A 17,451-nucleotide genomic window follows, 5' to 3' on the forward strand; every position below is an offset into this window, starting at 1 on the left:
TTCCTCCTTCAGTGCTTTATAGATCGCTTCATACTTTTCTGGAATTATTTTGATTAACATACACTAAGGTATTCGAGTGCTGTATTGTAAACTAGGGTAGTTCTCAAATTGCAGTGTTATGGTGAGCCTGTCTTCCGCACATATAGCGTTTCTCATGTGAGTATTCCGTTTTGTAATATGAGAAGCCACTTTACTGAGCAAATACTGAAACGTACTCTTTTCCCTTCCTAAGTAATTTATATAAGATAACGCCTTCCACTTGCAGCTCTCGTAACAAATTTTGCTGTATGCTTTTATTATCTCGACATAAAACCCAAATATGTTTCCTTTCATTCCGCCGCTTCTCTTGCAAATGCACATATTGTGCAACTGTGGTACAAGCAACTGCATAAATAACAACTTGTTGTTGTCCGCCATCTTGGATTTTGACGAAAAATGTGATGACAGTGTAATGCCCCTTCTTAACGCCACGTCATAGACATTTGTCAAAGAAATTTCTAACATCTGATCATATTTCTTAGTCAAAGAAATATGATAGTGTAAGACCTGCCTAAACAGAACGTTGAACTAGATACAGTTCAGCCTCGAAGTCACCAAACCTACCCTCACCATGCTTCCACGTGACGAAGTAGCCAGCCACGTACCTGATCTACACTCTACGGTTCCAGGGTGGCAAGTCGAGTGCCTGCTTTTCGCACTGTACGGCGAATAAACGGAAATTATTAGGTTTAGCTGACTTACCAACGCCGATCCTCCTATCTGTCTGTAGAAATCACCATTCCGCGTGAAGTAACATGACGTGGAAGACGCATAGAATAACTTGGTTTTAGTACAAGGAAAAAGAAAACCGATGCCGTCTACAGACGCCTGTGTAATCTATTACTTCTTCAGAAGGCAACCAGTTTTAACTGTGTGTGAGAAGTGAATGTACAGGACTTTATGAAATTTGAATTGGTTTGGAGGAGATCCGTGCCAACTTGGAGCTACTGAGGTACTGAAATTGGTCTCTGGCAGGTCAGCAACAACTAATACCAAGGGTTGAATCCTTGCCTGCCATACAATTTTAACCTGTTGCCGTACCGTGCTACCTATTCCGCGATTGATTTTCCTGCGATTTGAGCCAACTAATGTAATTGTTTCACAGAAATAGAGATATTTTGATATTAGACAGAGGTGGACATATGATTAAATCTCACCGACAGTGAGAGCTGCTCATTATATTGCTACAAAACTGAATTTTAAATGATGTACTTCTTCATCAAAAGCTACTTTTACTGTTGTCTTGTTCTATTATGTGGTAGGGTAGGTGAATCTATTTCTTTTCACAAGTAGCATTACCAATTTTTTTAACATATGAACTATCTTCTATGGGCTTAAACCTTAATAATTACAGTAGAAACCAGACGGCAGGATCGTCCTGTACGTATAGTAAATATAAAAAGGAGTATAATAAAATTTCGGCAAATATACTATATTTTGTAACAAAACTGTATACATTTTATTTCACAACAATCACAACATACATATTTACTGGCGCTTAGCATCTTCTGCGAAAAATATATGCAATGGAAAGCGCCAATAGTTTTCATGTTTCTTACAAATTCTTATATACAATTTTTATGAGCCGTTGTTTAGAATCACATACAAAAATCTGAAGATTTTGTACAAAATTTCGTGTAATACTGATTATTTTTTGAGAAAGTAGGTCGCTTAGTAGAAAACTTGGCAGTATGTGGCACCTGCAATATTAGGGTTTTCATTTCTTCATAGAAACATGCAATAAAATCAGTTGTTAGTATAAATAAAAGTATAGTAAAGCAAACAGGATAGAGACACTTTGAGCACATGGTATGAAGCACTTCGGTTTCATAGACATGAGATGTGTACAAGCTACACAATAAATTACAGCGTGCAGTGTACGAGCATAAGTTTAGCAAATTGATTACTGACTGAAGAAAATTAGTCTTCGAACATCGTCCACAGCAACGCAAAACAAACTGTAGTTACGGGGATTGTTACGTTTTTTGTATTTCTCTGTATTTCTTTATGGGAGACTTTTGATGACTGCATTAAATAGCTTAATATCTCAAATAAAACAGAAGCTAATATGATGAACAATGTTGTCCTGTTCACGACTTTCTGTAGTACACTGTGTCCCTACAACTTGAAAACAATTTTATACTGAATATGCGTAACCATTGTGTGAATATCGATAATAACTACTGGTTCTTTTGATAATTCTTTCACGTGATAATAATTCAGTACATAATAATTTTTGATACAAATACCTACAGGGGTGTAGTATGCACATTTTTGTTCTGTGTATCGATAACACACAGCAAAAATAAATGTTTTAATTCTTACAGAATGTATATGCAAGGGTGTCAAACCGTCCGAGAAGCGCAGTTTAGTAATCTCCTTTATAAACTCTGAATGTCCTGTGCTGCTGTGCCACATTTTACATTTAGTCTGCAGGCCATGATATTAATTTCATGACTCTTTTCATTTGCACTATACAATGTGTACACCAATGTAGACAGAATTTAATGTCTGATTTAGCCACAGTATAACTTCTACAAATTACATAACAGAAATATGTTTTTTTATTTCGCGCGGAATTTTACTGTTATGTACCCAACTCAGCAGTCGCAATGTATTTTTATATAGCACCATTGACATTACAAATAGTTACTGAGTTATCACTATTCGGTACAGTGATCCCATGACACATTGGTCAGATATGTTTGTCATACATAAATACAGAGGAATAGAGGTTGTGTGTATGCATAGTTGGCATGATTTCTCATCAACATGATCCTCGTTTTCAAACTAACATGACATAAAGCACCGGTTACACTTCATTCTCATTACAGTGTGAAAGTGTAATATTGCTTGCCTCTCCACTTTGTAGATCTATTAGTTCTTTTTGTGCAACGAGCCTGTGCATGCAGCCTAAGAATCCTGAGTAGTATGCCGTTGGTAGTCCTGATGGTAAGCTTCCCATTCCGCCTGTAAACAAAACATGTATGTCATTATGATAAGATTACAAGCTGAAAGTCAAAACAACGACATATTAATCACAAAATTTTTCCACTGAAATTATCATGGTTTGAGTTATTTATTGTGTAACTCACTGTTTTTTAACTCTATTTTTCTCAACTGTATCACCATTGTTGTTATTAACTGAGATAGTTCTTGCTAAATGGTGACAGCTGTGTCGAATGGCATTGGCAGTACTATATGTTACATTGTTTGTCTTTGTATAGACTACCGCGGATAATAATGAACAACGTGATATTTAATTACGTAATGACTGCATAAGAAATGTACATATACTCATATATTAGCAAAGTACAGTAAAAAAGAGAATGGGTTAAGCAGTTTAATTGTATACTAACCTATCCATATATCCTGTACCAAGGATCGTCTGATATTATTGCCTTTAGTGAATTTTTGTTTCGGATGGTCATCATCCACTTGGAGAAAACTGTATTTCCAGTGAATCTCTGCCACTACCGTATGTATTCTGCCATCACTTACATAAACCTGGAAATTCACTCTCGTTACAGCATACATACAGCATTATTAAACTTACGTAAACAGATGTTCAAACTGTCTTTTCTACGACATCTTTCGGAATCATATTCAACTACAGGAATTTAAACAAATATTCAAAATGAGAGTATTAGAGTGTATCCTCTTGTTTACATCATTAGGGATTGTAAAAGGACATGATGCTGATTAAACTAATACCAAAAAGGTGATACTGTCAATGTTGTTTCATTATTACCTTCGACTGAAGTGAAGCTGAGTATTTGGTTTTACCAAGTCTGTACCTAAGTTCCAAATACCCATCAGAAATTGCAAGAGCCACATAATTACTTCTGTGCCTAGTCTTTCTGTCATTCCATAACAGAAGGCCGCTAGCTTCCAGTGTGTGAAATGTGACCTCATAGTGAAAAAATCTCCCATTTATTTCTCTGAAATATGCGACAGATTGCGATGTTAAACACATTAAAAGTTTTTGGAATATTTTTGGTTCTAATTTAGAAAAAAATATGACCGTATCGTTAGTCGATTGTTACTCTTTATGAGGTAGCATAACAAAGAAAAACTGACTAATTAATTTTACTGAAGAATGAAATAAGCAGGTTAAATATACTCAGCATTTTAATTGCCCTCTCTTGTCACATATAGTCCTACAAAATATTATATATGTTTTCAACGTTGATTACAAGAATCTTATTTCGTCAGGAAAAAGTTTGTTCATTATTTGTTAATATTCTTATGAAATTTTCCTTCGCCTCACATTATTTATTTGTGTTTTATATTAAGTAATTAATCAAGAAACCTACTTTGTCCTAAATTATCTCCTGTCACTGTTACTTCAAACAGCATTTGTATTCGGATAGTTTCAGGTATGAATTTTTCATTTAGATGGCTAACTCTCCTGCATTTGGAAACTGATATACTATCTTCATTAATACCTTTATGTGTGATGTAAATGTCTACGTCCAAAAGTTGCTAAACGACGTCGTTATTAGCAAGGTCGCAGTTTATGCCCCTCCAGTATAACTAAATTATGTACCTTACTGACCATTTCTTTACAGTTAGCAAAGGACAAATGTCACTCACCCATAATATTATCAACGTCTTTTATTAATGTATCGAAACATAAATACCAAAAAAACCACAGAAATTTTGAACCTATGTAGATGAGAAATTATTTTCAGACTGACTTGTACGTAATCCGTTTAGAGAGAGATAGATGTGAAGGATAGGTAGCAAATGTGATACCACTGTTTCGTAACGGTTTAATATAATCTACATCAAATAACTATCCAACTACTTACTTTTCAGTAATTAAAAGTTAATATGAAATAAATACATCATTGATCACGTACCCAACTGGTGAAGTATGATATGCCAGATTTTCAAAGTCAGCCTGTTTCTCAGGAGAAAATGAGGTGTCTCCTTCTATTAAGTGATTGCCGCCTATGTCACTCTCATCGTCATCCTTGTCTTCTTCATCGTAATCGCTATGTTCGTAAATGTCATTTCCAGTTATATCAAGGAGTCTTTCATTTCCTCCTTGATTATCACTATACATTAATGTCTCATTTATTACGTGCTTCATAGAGCCATTAATACTGAAAATAATGCAAAAATGAAAATATAGTATCAATAAAACTGAAGTAAGTACAGTTCTCTAATTATAGTTTTATTATAGTAAAGTCGTCATCTTGTGTATCGATATTAAGAGAAGGACACGGTATCATTGTTATAAAATCCTTAGCAATGCAATTTTGCAGTTATGCTTAAAGTAGTAGTTTTTTAAAACCTGAAAAATTTTTAGATATCACCAAAATATAACTGAAAACCGAAGCACATTTTCAGTGTAGTTACTTTATTAGTGACTTGCTTCTGCTTACACCCATGGACTCTGCATACAGTATGACAGTTTACACAATCAGCAGAACGTCGATTTGAAGTAAATCTTATACAACGAAACGAGCTTCAGTGTACGAATGTCGTGGCATTCATGATGAATGACGTCTGCAGGTGAACATGAATGGTAAATGGATTACGTAAGTAATACTTGCAAGAATGGTTTACGCTTCAAGTACGAAACAAGAAAAATTGGTTTTTATCAAGACCACAAACAATATATGGACTCAATGATGAGCCAAGAAAGTTGCGAATACGTTGGTGCAAAGTATTCTTTACGTACCCCGTTCAGTAAATCTGAAATAATATGGATGTAGATGTTCATTTCCGTAACATGTGAAAACAGGTTTTCTTACAAAAATATGTGTGGAAGCCTATTTCGCTTGTCACACGTTCAGTGTTATCAGTCTTTCAGCATATGTAAAGCAACTGGAAATGACAGCGCTTTAGCTAAAGTAATTATGTATCGATAACTTACCTTGTATCTGCAGCGAGTGACAATTTCACGTAAGTGTTGCCAGTGAACTTCACTGGCGTCGAGTCAGTAGCTTCTTCAGTATCTGTAATCAAAATGCAATATGCGTAAGAAATATTGTCTCTCTTTCAAATTTCGAATTTAGTTCAGAAATCTACAGTACTGCAAACATATTTCACAGTCAATCGAATTAATACTGCCTTACTGTGGGCTCAGTCATTTAGGGTAGAGAGCATTCATGTCGGTCGATAAAATATCTCTTGATTTTCGTGAGAATTAATCTAATGAGGAATCATTCTTTATTTAATTACTAGACTGAACTCAGTAAACAAATCGAAAGGTACTCCCTTCGAATTTAATTAGCAGTAGTAACAGGTAATTACAGTGACGAATCCTATCACTGAGATGGAGTACGTGATGTACACCTGTACTCTCCCATACTGAGAGTGTCGTCGTCACAATAGTAAAACATGAGCAGCTTCGCAAGATGTAAAATTGAAAATGTGGTCTTCCTACCGTCTCGTCTTCATCAAAATCCGGGAAAATGCTGTGGAAAGCATCCTCGGTCAGCGTCTACGAATCTAGACCCCGGGCTCTCATACAGTGCAGGGCTGAGATGAAGTGAACAGCTTATTGTTCAATGTTCAGAGGAATGTTTGCAGAATTACAGCGAAGGATAGGTGCAGAGTTCCTAGATTGTCGTATCACTGACATGACGGCAGACCAGTTTAGCAACGTTACCCCCAATGGTAGGTCTGCTTACTACATGTTTCATGAAGTATTAAAAGTTCCACAGAAGTGTGAATCCAAAAGTTCAGCCAATTTCTTCGTTTCGACTCATAAAACATGTCTTTATGAGGAACCTTATGTGCCACAAAGTTGTTGTTTCTTGAGAAGCGGTGTATTATGTAATGAGCGGACAGGGTAGTTCTGTCACTATAGCACTGCAGCCGCAATAGGGATGAGTGGTATTCGGCTACAAGTCCAGCCCTCTGGGCTTCGTGCTGGGACAGTTTATTTGAAATGGACGAGGTGAATTTCCTTGCGCTGCGTCGCTAATGATCACTGACGGGCTATTAGATCAGAATTGTCCTTCCTTCTGTACTAGCCCAAAGCAAAATATGTAACAAGTCAAACTTTGGCATTTCAACACCTGCAGATATCTGAAAGGTGTAGTTAGGCATGAGAAATATAAATTAATTGCATCTTTCTTAGAGAGTGACTTCTTGGGTATCCCAACTTTGTGTGATACGACCATTATTATACTGACAATTGCATATCCTTTTGGAGAGGTTTCAAGTGGAATGGTCACATTAAACGTAGTGTGACAAAGACTGATGCCGTTCTACGACTGGCAGAATCTTAAGTTACTTTGTTGCCCACAGTGGAGGTAGCGTAGAAAACGGGCGTTAGAGTATCGACGCATTAAAGGAACACGGAGACGCGCTTTTTCCGCACGGGGTTGAAGAACGTGATTCAGAAGTTCGAAAGAACTGGTGATTTGGGAGCTGCTCTTGGGATAGGCTGTCGGCCAATTGTGCCTCAAACTGTTGAAGCTTTTGCCTTGGCTGAGAATGCTGAACGCAACGTGCTATCTTCAGAAAGTGCACGAGCTGTGTTACGACAGCTGAACATTCCATGGTCCACCGTTGTTTCGGCAGCGGTAGAGCAATCTCTAGTGCTGTTTTAGGCTGTCGTCGAAGCAGATGGTCATCACAATAAGCATCGTTTGTAATCTGGAACGTAAAAATGGTACTCAGTTAGCAAATATTATGCCTCACGTAGAAATTAAAATCTGTTTACTTCAATGGTTTATTCGTTATATTCCTCTGTATGTTTTTACAAATGTTTCCTTACATTTTCATTGTTCTACAATCGATCGTATGTAATGCGGGACCGCTCAAGTAGAAAAGTTCAAGTATAACCGCCGTGTACTGCAGTGACATCGAGGAAGCTCTCCTGCATACCTTGCAGTTCCACAAGGTACGCAGGAAAGCTTTTGCGATGTTTGGAAGGTAGGAGACGAGGTACTGACGGAATTCAAGCTGTGAGGACGGGGCGTGAGTCGTGCTTGGGAAGCTCAGTTGGTAGAGCACTTGCCCGCGAAAGGCAAAGGTCTCGGTACTGCACACAGTTTTAATCTGCCAGGAAGTTTCATATCAGCGCACACTCCGCTGCAGAGTGAAAATTTCATCCCCATGCACTTGTTTGCCGAAGACCGTCACGAGATATTGCAATATATGGAGCCTATTAGCAATGGGTAATTAGTGGCGCCAATTCTTGTCTGACAGACCTCCGCTCACATACGATACCTCACTAGAACAAGTGTTCTTACCCCCACAGTCCTTGAATAACCTGTTTCTGTAATACGGTGAATGTCATGTTTCGTGCAGTGTGTTACAAGATTGCCATTTTATTAAATAAGTACGGCGACACCAAATAAGGCAGCCCGAGACGTGAAAGAAATAAGTAAACCGTTTGAGAGTAGAACAGATACAGAAGACCTAGTGTCTGACAGTGAAAGGAAACTTGAAATTTGGCTGTGGCAAAACAGAGAAACTGATCCCTTGGTACAATATTCTAAAAAGTCTCATCCCAAAATTTGAGTAGGAACGTGTGAGCGAGAAGCATGTTTCAGATAGTTTAATACTGATTTGACTACCTCAATACACAAATATCTGTCATATCGTGCCCTGGTTTGAAATAATTTTCATCGGCATCAGTCGAATCTTGAGTACCAGTAGCACACTTTTATTTGGTTAAAAAAAATGGCTCTGAGCACTATGGGACTCAACTGCTGTGGTCATAAGTCCCCTAGAACTTAGAACTACTTAAACCTAACTAACCTAAGGACATCACACACATCCATGCCCGAGGCAGGATTCGAACTTGCGACCGTAGTGGTCGTGCGGTTCCAGACTGTAGCGCCTTTAACCGCTCGGCCACTCCGGCCGGCGTTTTATTTGGTTCCTGAGCGGAGGATGCTTGAAGCAGAACTTGCGATCGGCTCGTAGCACATTGGCTGCTAAGACGAGCTCCGCCTCCTTGTCCCTCAGCAGTTAGCTTCCAGCTTATAAAAGAAACGAACACGTAATAAGTTAACTCGTTGCAGAAGTGGCAAGAAAGTTTATGGCGAGTCTTTAGAAGGATCAAGTACCAGGTACAGCCTCTTCGCTCATTTTGGTATATGATATCAACAATCACTACGCATAACACCGCACACGGGTCGACATTATATTAATAACGGGCACTTACTGTTACGGTGCATAATACTGTAGCGAAGCTAATGCTGGCAGCTCCCGTTTACATTCTGGTGCGACCCGAAGTCTACCGACTTCCAAGGATCACAGAAGGCCGAAAAAATGTGTGCATTCAGCACAAATATACGACGCAGTAAACAACGAGCAAGCCAGGCAGATCACCAGCATTATTATTTATGAATGTGTAAGCGTAAATATGGACTAAGCACTCGACTCCGTACATTTCCCGTTTGAATTACAGTGTTCTTTCAGAGCGAGTTTCTTTTCATGTTTTTTGCTATTACGAGCACCACGCTAGGTGAAACAACATCCGTCTCTCCGTTTCATAAAAGCAATATACTCGTAAAATGACGGTTTGTAGCATTCGAAGACAACTGACAAATTTAGTGTCGTTCGCACACAGATGCTAAGAGAGCGTGTAATACAGACCTCGGGTCAGTCGAGTAATGTACATTGGATGTCTCATTTTCCCACGCTTTCGCTTTTCTGTTTTAATACCAGGTGTACTGGTATGAAATGAGCGTATTTTTGTGAACATGAAACACTAATATTGAATTGAAAAGTAAAAACATTTTATTCAAAGTACTGACCATTGCTTTCTGTACATTTTGACCACCTTTCTGGCAATTTGTGGACATCACGGCGATAGAAATGTTCGTCTTTTGAAACAAACCCATCAGACACCCAATTTTCGACTTCTTCGCAGGAATAGAAGTGTTCCTCAGCCAATGCGTGTCTCATTGATGAAAACAAATGGTAGTCGGAAGGGGCAAAGTCTGGTGAATACGGCGGGTGGGGTAGCAGCTACCAGCCAAGTGTTTTGATTGTATCTTGAACCAGTTTTGCTTCGTGTGCAGGTGCATTGCCGTGTAAAAAAATTTCTTTGCCATGTCTTCTGGCCCATTCTTCACTTTTTCGATCAATGCATTGTTCAAATTGATCATTTGTTGTCTGTAGCGATCAGTATTCACAGTTTCACCGGGTTTTTGTAGCTCATGATACACACCTTTCTGATCCCACCAAACACAGAGCATTGTCTTCTTGCCGAATCGATCTGGTTTTGCAGTCGATGTTGATGGTTGTCCCTGATTAACCCATGATTTTTCCCGTTTAGGATTCTTAAAATAAATCCATTTTTCCTCGCCAGTAACAATTCAATGGAAAATTAATTTTCTTTCATGTCTTTGATGCAAAATTTGACAAATGGTTTTTCGGTTGTCCATCTGTCTTTCATTCAATTCATGTGGCACCCATTTTCCTCACTTTTGGATCTTTCCCATAGCTTTCAAACGGTCAGAAATTGTTTGTTGTGCAACATTTAGCATTGCCGCCATTTGCTTCTCACTCAAAGTATCATCTTCATCCAATATTGCTTGCAATTCGGCGTCTTCGAACTTTTTTGATGGTCTTCCACGTTCTTCATTTCTTACATCAAAATCATCATTTCTGAACTGTTGAAACCATCATTTGCAAGTTGCTTCTGATAGAGCACGATCACCATATGCCTCGACAAGCATTCGATGCGACTCTGCAGCACTTTTTTTCAAACGAAAACAAAAAATTAATGCTTTCCGCAAATGATCACTTTCAGGTACAAAATTCATTATTTTTAACACGATGAAAACATATGATGTTGTTTGTTCCATGACTTGATGTATACTAAATATCTTTGATAGACGTCGTACCAAACAAACAAACAAAATTAAGGCTCGTTCACAACAAATATACCCTATCGACACATTTGTATCTTAACGCTCATTCCATACCGGTACACCTGTTAGAAGAGGGAAGAGAAGTAGACCTGCATACGACTTCAGTCTCTCAACTAAACAATTTTCCGTGGAGAAGTGAGCTCTTATTAATAAGTGACGCCAGCAGTTGCCTGGTCCATAAAACCTCTGACGTCACGAGTGGGCCACTGGTGTTTCTCGGCTAATAGTGGCCTGTTAGGCCTGTATTGTATGAGTCGGCTTGCTGGTGTACCTGGGATACGGTGCTTACCGACGTACTGGCAGCGCGGTCCCCGGAAACGCGCCGGGCAGCGGCAGAGGAAGGAGTTGAGCCGGGGCTGGCAGGCGCCGCCGTGCAGACACGTGTGCGCCGTGCAGGGTGGCCCCTCCCACCTGGACGCGGCGGCCACGCCCTCGCCCAGGTTCTCCAGGATCTGCCCGTTCACCACAAGCCGCTGCACCGCACCCACCAGGTTGGGCAGCGGGATCACGCCGGTGTACATTGTGGCCCTGCCGGCAACGGAGGTTGACTTCGTGTACCAATTACAAGTATCGCTTAAGTGTAGACGTAAATGCTAATTGAATTTATTGTCAAATTCCGTCGACTCTCAAGTTTAGCAGTGTTTCACGTGTTTCGAAGGAAGTGTACAATTGGCAATAGTCACGTATCATGTCCAAAATAAGCCGTCATATATAAAGGGTGATCAAAAAGTCAGTATAAATTTGAAAACTGAATAAATCACGGAATAATGTAGATAGAGAGGTACAAATTGACACACATGCTTGGAATGACATGGGGTTTCATTAAAACAAAAAAAAATAAAAAAAAATACAAAAGTTCAAAACAATGTCCGACAGATGGCGCTTCATCTGATCAGAATAGCAATAATTAGCATAACAAAGTAAGACAAAGCAAAGATGATGTTATTTACAGGAAATGCTCAATATGTCACCATCATTCCTCAACAATAGCTGTAGTCGAGAAATAGTGTTGTGAACAGCACTATAAGGCATGACCGGAGTTATGTTCAGGCATTGGCGTCGGATGTTGTCTTTCAGCATCCCTAGAGATGTCGGTCGATCACGATACACTTGCGACTTAAGGTAACCCCAAAGCCAATAATTGCACGGACTGAGGTCTGGGGACCTGGGAGGCCAAGCATGACGAAAGTGGCGGCTGAGCACAAGATCGTCACCAAATGACGAGCGCAAGAGATCTTTCACGCGTCTAGCAATATGGGCTGGTTCTAATAAAACCCCATGTCATTCCAAGCAAGTGTGTCACTTTTTACCTCTATGTCTACATTATTCTGTGGTTTATTCAGTTTTCAAATTTATACTGACTTTTTGATCACCCGGTATATACTTTGTCTAAGTGATGCTCCAAACAACTTGAAAATAATTGAAGAAAGTCTCATTTCTAAAGCACCAAGAGCTGCTCACTACACGTTTCGATCAAATGGTCATACTCAGGTAACACAAAATAATTTTCATCAGCCTTTATGACATTGTTCTTACTGTTGCGTCTATAAAATAAACTGAGGACCATCCTGGGTGACTGAAACCGCCGTCAACAGTAAAATACGTCAGTGCTGTTAAATAGTCCTAAATCGCTTCTATATACAGTTTGCGTGTTCCTGTGTACAGTACTCGGCATACTTACTGGAACATGTAATCTGACAATAGACACTATCCTAACATTACTTAGGTGTTTTCAGCGCACCCCGCGAGTACAAAATGTTTGGAGACTGGATTAATAAAACATATAGAAAAAGCTACCATGCTGATTTTAATGCCTCAGAATTTTTACATAGTCTTCCCCCACTTGAGTACAGCACCCAGAGCCTTCTCACAATCATGTGAGTCTGTCGGGAAAGTCGTTCTTTGTTGTTCATCTCGCGTGTCAACTTCTTTTATCTTGGCGAACCATTACAGACCTATTCTGCACTTTTAATCTTTGTTGATCCATTATAGACTGTGGGACAACGGCTGACATGTATTTCTTGATACAATAATTTACCAATAGCTGTATATATTGTAGAAATTTATTTCATGTAGCCTGGTCACCAAGAGCTGTTGCATAGCGATTTGATTCACGAATAACTTCCGTGTATAGCGATTTTACGACTATGACGTGTGGGGCCTGGAGATGGCATCAATGTAATGGCGAAACTGGTTGCATATAAGAAGTTCATGAAATAAATTTCTACAATATATACGGCTGTTGGTAAATTACTGTATCAAGGAAGACATTCTGCATTTTGTCTCTTAGTAGTAGGTTCATACTAATAACTCCATGTCTCATCACAACCGGTTATTTTTTTCCAGAAAATAATTGTTTGCGTTTTCCATTTCAATCAATTCATGGCAGACTTACACCCGTCGTTGTTTTTGTTCGAGAGTCAACGAGCACGGGACAAACATTGCACAGACTTTTCTCTTCATTGAAACATTCTGGAGAATGACTTGACCATGTGAGTTAGCCCTATTACGGTTTGCAGTTACAACAACGGTGATACGCTACAGTCGCATGTCCATTTTTTTAGCACTGCTCACGACTGACTGGTCGAATGCACAGCTGTTCTTTACAGCCGTTTGTGATATTTGCCAAGGTACTGTAGTTACTGGATTAAAGTCGCTTCTACGGCAGGAATAAAATCACTCTCGAAACTTTTAGATGGGTGTTATATCTTCGTGTTGTCCGCAGTTCCAGTGACGCAGGATAGGTTTTAATTTATTTTATTGACGTCTACCTAAGAACGATACAGTTCAGCCTGAGGCTATAATCGTTTGATCGTAGCTGGTGGAAAAATAATAGTTTGCATCGTAATGAGTGGTTTATACGTAGACTTCCTTGTCATAATAGAGTATTCGCAGAATATACCACATTCATCAGTTTTTTATAATAATAAACAGCTGTATAATTCAGCTTATATCAGTGGGGCCATTATATTGCCGTGAATCTGGTTCATAATACTGCTCAATATGTCACCATCATTCCTCAACAATAGCTGTAGTCGAGGAATAGTGTTGTGAACAGCACTATAAGGCATGACCGGAGTTATGGACTACTCAGTTTGTATATTTTACTTATTTTTTCCATAGTTCCACACAACTTCTTCCTGTTTTCTCGATTGATCTGTGTTCAGTTTTTCAAGGCCTGTCCACTGTGCCAACTTATAACTACATCTGAAGGGGGTGCGATGGGGAGGTTCCCTTGTCAGTAACAGGCTAGCGGCATTTCCTGCTATGGCCCCTAGTTCCCAAGGGAATTGGCGTTGTAAGTTTATGCGTGCCTTCTACACTTGTAGCTCCTGTTGCGGCCACATGTAGTAAGCTCCTGTTGCGGCCACATGTAGTAAGCTCATAAATTAAGGATAATGCTGATACATGGTGAAATAACGCTCTGGTTGGCGGTTTCTGGGTTTAAATCACGTCGGGGTATGACTATGAGGTGCATTTGACCTGCGGTCGTCGCACGGTGGCGCTGCCGGCAGTCCACATACGCAGAGGTGTGTTGGTGCATGTCAGAGTACGGTGCAGCGAGTACGTGTGCAGACGTTTTCAGACCTGCTAGTGGTCACTGTGAGTTGAAAATGGGTCAAAGAACACATATTGATGACGTTATGGGGGTAGAATACTAGGGCGACTGTAGGCTGGTCAAACACAATAGTTCGTAGCACGGGCACTCTGTGTGCCACAAAGTGTGATCTCAGGATTATGGTAACGATTCCAGCAGACAGGAAACGTGTCCAGGCGCTACAGTACGGGACGTCCACAGTGTACATTACCACAAGAAGACCGATATCTCACCCTTAGTGCCCGCAGACGGCCACGGAGTACTGCAGGTAGCCTTGATCGGGACCTTACCGCAGCCACTGGAACAGTTGCCTCCAAACACACAGTCTACAGACGACTGAACAGACGTGGTGTATTCGCTCAGAGACCTGTAAGGCGCATGCCACTGACCCCTGGTCACAGGAGAGCCCATAAAGCCTAATGTCAAGAACACAGTACATTGTCATTGGAACAGTGGTCCCAGATTATGTTCACGGACGTGTCCAGGTATAGTCTGAACAGTGATTCTCGCCGGCTTTTCCCCTGGCGTGAACCAGGAACCAGATACCAACCCCTTAATATCCCTGAAATGGACCTGTATGGAGGTCGTGGTTTAATGGTGTGGGGTGGGATTATGATTGGTGCTCGTATACCCCTGTATGTCTTTGACAGAAGAACTGTAACAGCTGAGGTGTATCGGGACGTCATTTTTCACGCCTTTTTCAGGGGTGCAGTGGGACCCACCTTCCTCCTGATGGGTGATAACGCACGGCCCCACCGAGCTGCCATAGAGGAGGAGTACCTTGAAACAGAAGGTGTCAGGCGAATGGAGTGGCCTGCCTGTTCTCCAGACCTAAATCCCATCGAGCACGTCTTGGACGCTCTCAGTCGAAGTATCGCTGCACGTCTTCAAACCCCTATTACACTTCAGGAGCTCCGACAGGCACGGGTGCAACAATGGGAGACCATACCCCAGCAGCTGCTTGACCACCTGATCCAGAGTACGCCAACCCGTTGTGCGGCCTGTGTACGTGTGCATGATGATCATATCCCATACTGATGTCAGGATACATGCGCAGGAAACAGTGGCGTTTTGTAGCACATGTGCGCCGGCCGAAGTGGCCGTGCGGTTCTAGGCGCTCAGTTTGGAACCGCGAAACCGCTACGGTCGCAAGTTCGAATCCTGCCTCGGGCATGGATGTGTATGATGTCCTTAGGTTAGTTAGGTTTAACTAGTTCTAAGTTCTAGGGGACTAATGACCTCAGAAGTAGGCCCATAGTGCTCAGAGCCATTTGAACCATTTTGTAGCACATGTGATTTGTGACGGTTTCGTTAACTCATCACCAATACCCATGGACTTACAGATCTGTATCGTGTGTGTTCCCTATATGCCTATGCTATCAGCGCTAGTTTTGTGTAGTGCCACATTGTGTGGCACCACATTCTGCAATTATCCTCAATTTATGAGCATGAGTGTACAATGTGTCAGCATATACACCGTGAACAGCAGCGGTCTTTCCAAGGCAAACACTCTGCTCATTTAATATACATATGGTATTACATACAGAGTTTAGTCACACTATCAAATATCTCGTAAGACTGTCTGATAAGTTTTTTGTTCTACTACAAGCAGATATTTAGACTAGTATTCAGATATAACTAACAGTTTGTCAAGCCTTACAAGAGATGTGAGTCGTGGTTACAACCTCATAGTCTCCACATATCCCTGTAAATAATGGTTATCATGAATTCCAGAATTTAAACTTGAGTGGAACCGAGTACCACACTGACCAATAGCTTGGTGAGAAATAATCTTGTGTTTGTAAACGGTAAAGGATGTTTCAAAAAACCTACTGCAGCCTGGTATGATCTGCAAAGCGGACTATGTACGGGAGTATACCATCTGGATGTAAAATAAGTCTGCAGATCGAATGTTTTAAATCTCCCGCCTCACGGAACACAGGCAATGAACTCAGACCTGCGACCTCAACAGGAGCTGCTTCATATGGCGACCATGCTACTTGCTGCACAGGCTGTACCAGTGACGCATGATTTCACACATACGGTCCATACTGCTGCGTGCGACGGGGTGAGGCTATCTGGAAATCACTATCGATTCATGTGGTATACAGCTCTACCATTACAAACGCATTGTGAAGCGAGAGATTATGAAGTGGTGCAACCTTCAAACTTCTTTTATATACAAATGGTATATTTCTAGTCCTGGATTCCTAATCAAAACTTCAACTGCTAACAAGGGGACGATCAGAGATGTTAACAGGGAAATTTGATGAGCATTAATTGTGTTGTAGAGGAACCTGTCCTCACAAGGGAACCTCCCCATCGCACCCCCCTCAGATTTAGTTATAAGTTGGCACAGTGGATAGGCCTTGAAAAACTGAACACAGATCAATCGAGAAAACAGGAAGAAGTTTTGTCGAACTATGAAAAAAATAAGCAAAATATACAAATTGAGTAGTCGATGTGTAACATAAGCCACATCTAGGACAAAAGTGATCTCAGGAGCGCCGTGGTCTCGTGGTTAGCGTAAGGAACTGCGGTACGAGAGGACCTCGGTTCAAGTCTCCCCTCGAGTAAAAATTTTAACTTTTTTATTTTCTAGTAATTGACGCGTGTCAATTATCAAAGTTCAGGCACTCACACAATCAACTTCGCTCTCGAAAATTCCAGGACATGTTCAGATTTGCTTGGACATATGCAGGATTTGACACACGGAAAAAATTGGAAAACGTTAAAAACATATGTTTTGACAGAGCACAGGGAAAACTGTGTGACTGTGAAACTGTTGCATTCATTTGTTGCAGTTTATGTGATAAACTCTTATGTTTTCATCACTTTTTTGGGAGTTATTATCACATCCACAAGAAAACCTAAATCGGGCAAGGTAGAAGAATCTTTTTACCCATTCGCCAAATGTACAAGTTAGGTGGGTCTGCAACATATTCCTGTCATGTGACG

The 17,451-nt window shown here is 40.5% G+C and overlaps 1 protein-coding gene across 1 annotated transcript; it reads right to left on the reverse strand.

Annotated features, from left to right (window-relative positions):
- Window positions 1-1,630: 1,630 nt before the first annotated feature.
- On the reverse strand, window positions 1,631-11,416 carry LOC126235021 (agrin-like). Its single transcript, XM_049943757.1, has 6 exons — window positions 11,185-11,416; window positions 5,927-6,008; window positions 4,905-5,150; window positions 3,791-3,980; window positions 3,399-3,546; window positions 1,631-3,009 (listed from the first exon to the last, which is right to left on the reverse strand). The coding sequence occupies exons 1-6, from the start codon at window positions 11,414-11,416 to the stop codon at window positions 2,852-2,854; spliced, it is 1,056 nt and encodes a 351-aa protein (XP_049799714.1). The 3' UTR covers window positions 1,631-2,851.
- Between the last annotated feature and the right edge of the window lie 6,035 nt (window positions 11,417-17,451).

This window comes from Schistocerca nitens, chromosome 2 (assembly GCF_023898315.1).
Source record: "Schistocerca nitens isolate TAMUIC-IGC-003100 chromosome 2, iqSchNite1.1, whole genome shotgun sequence".
NCBI classification, from domain to species: domain Eukaryota; kingdom Metazoa; phylum Arthropoda; class Insecta; order Orthoptera; family Acrididae; genus Schistocerca; species Schistocerca nitens.

Bases quoted from the DNA above. Each gene is read 5' to 3' on its own strand.
- LOC126235021 (XM_049943757.1), bottom strand. From the start codon at position 11,416: ATGTACACCGGCGTGATCCCGCTGCCCAACCTGGTGGGTGCGGTGCAG. The intron at 5,151-5,926 runs GTAAGTTATCGA...CATTATTTTCAG, and splicing joins TCACTCGCTGCAGATACAAG to TATTAATGGCTCTATGAAGC. The intron at 3,010-3,398 runs GTTAGTATACAA...TTTTGTTTACAG, and splicing joins GGTACAGGATATATGGATAG to GCGGAATGGGAAGCTTACCA.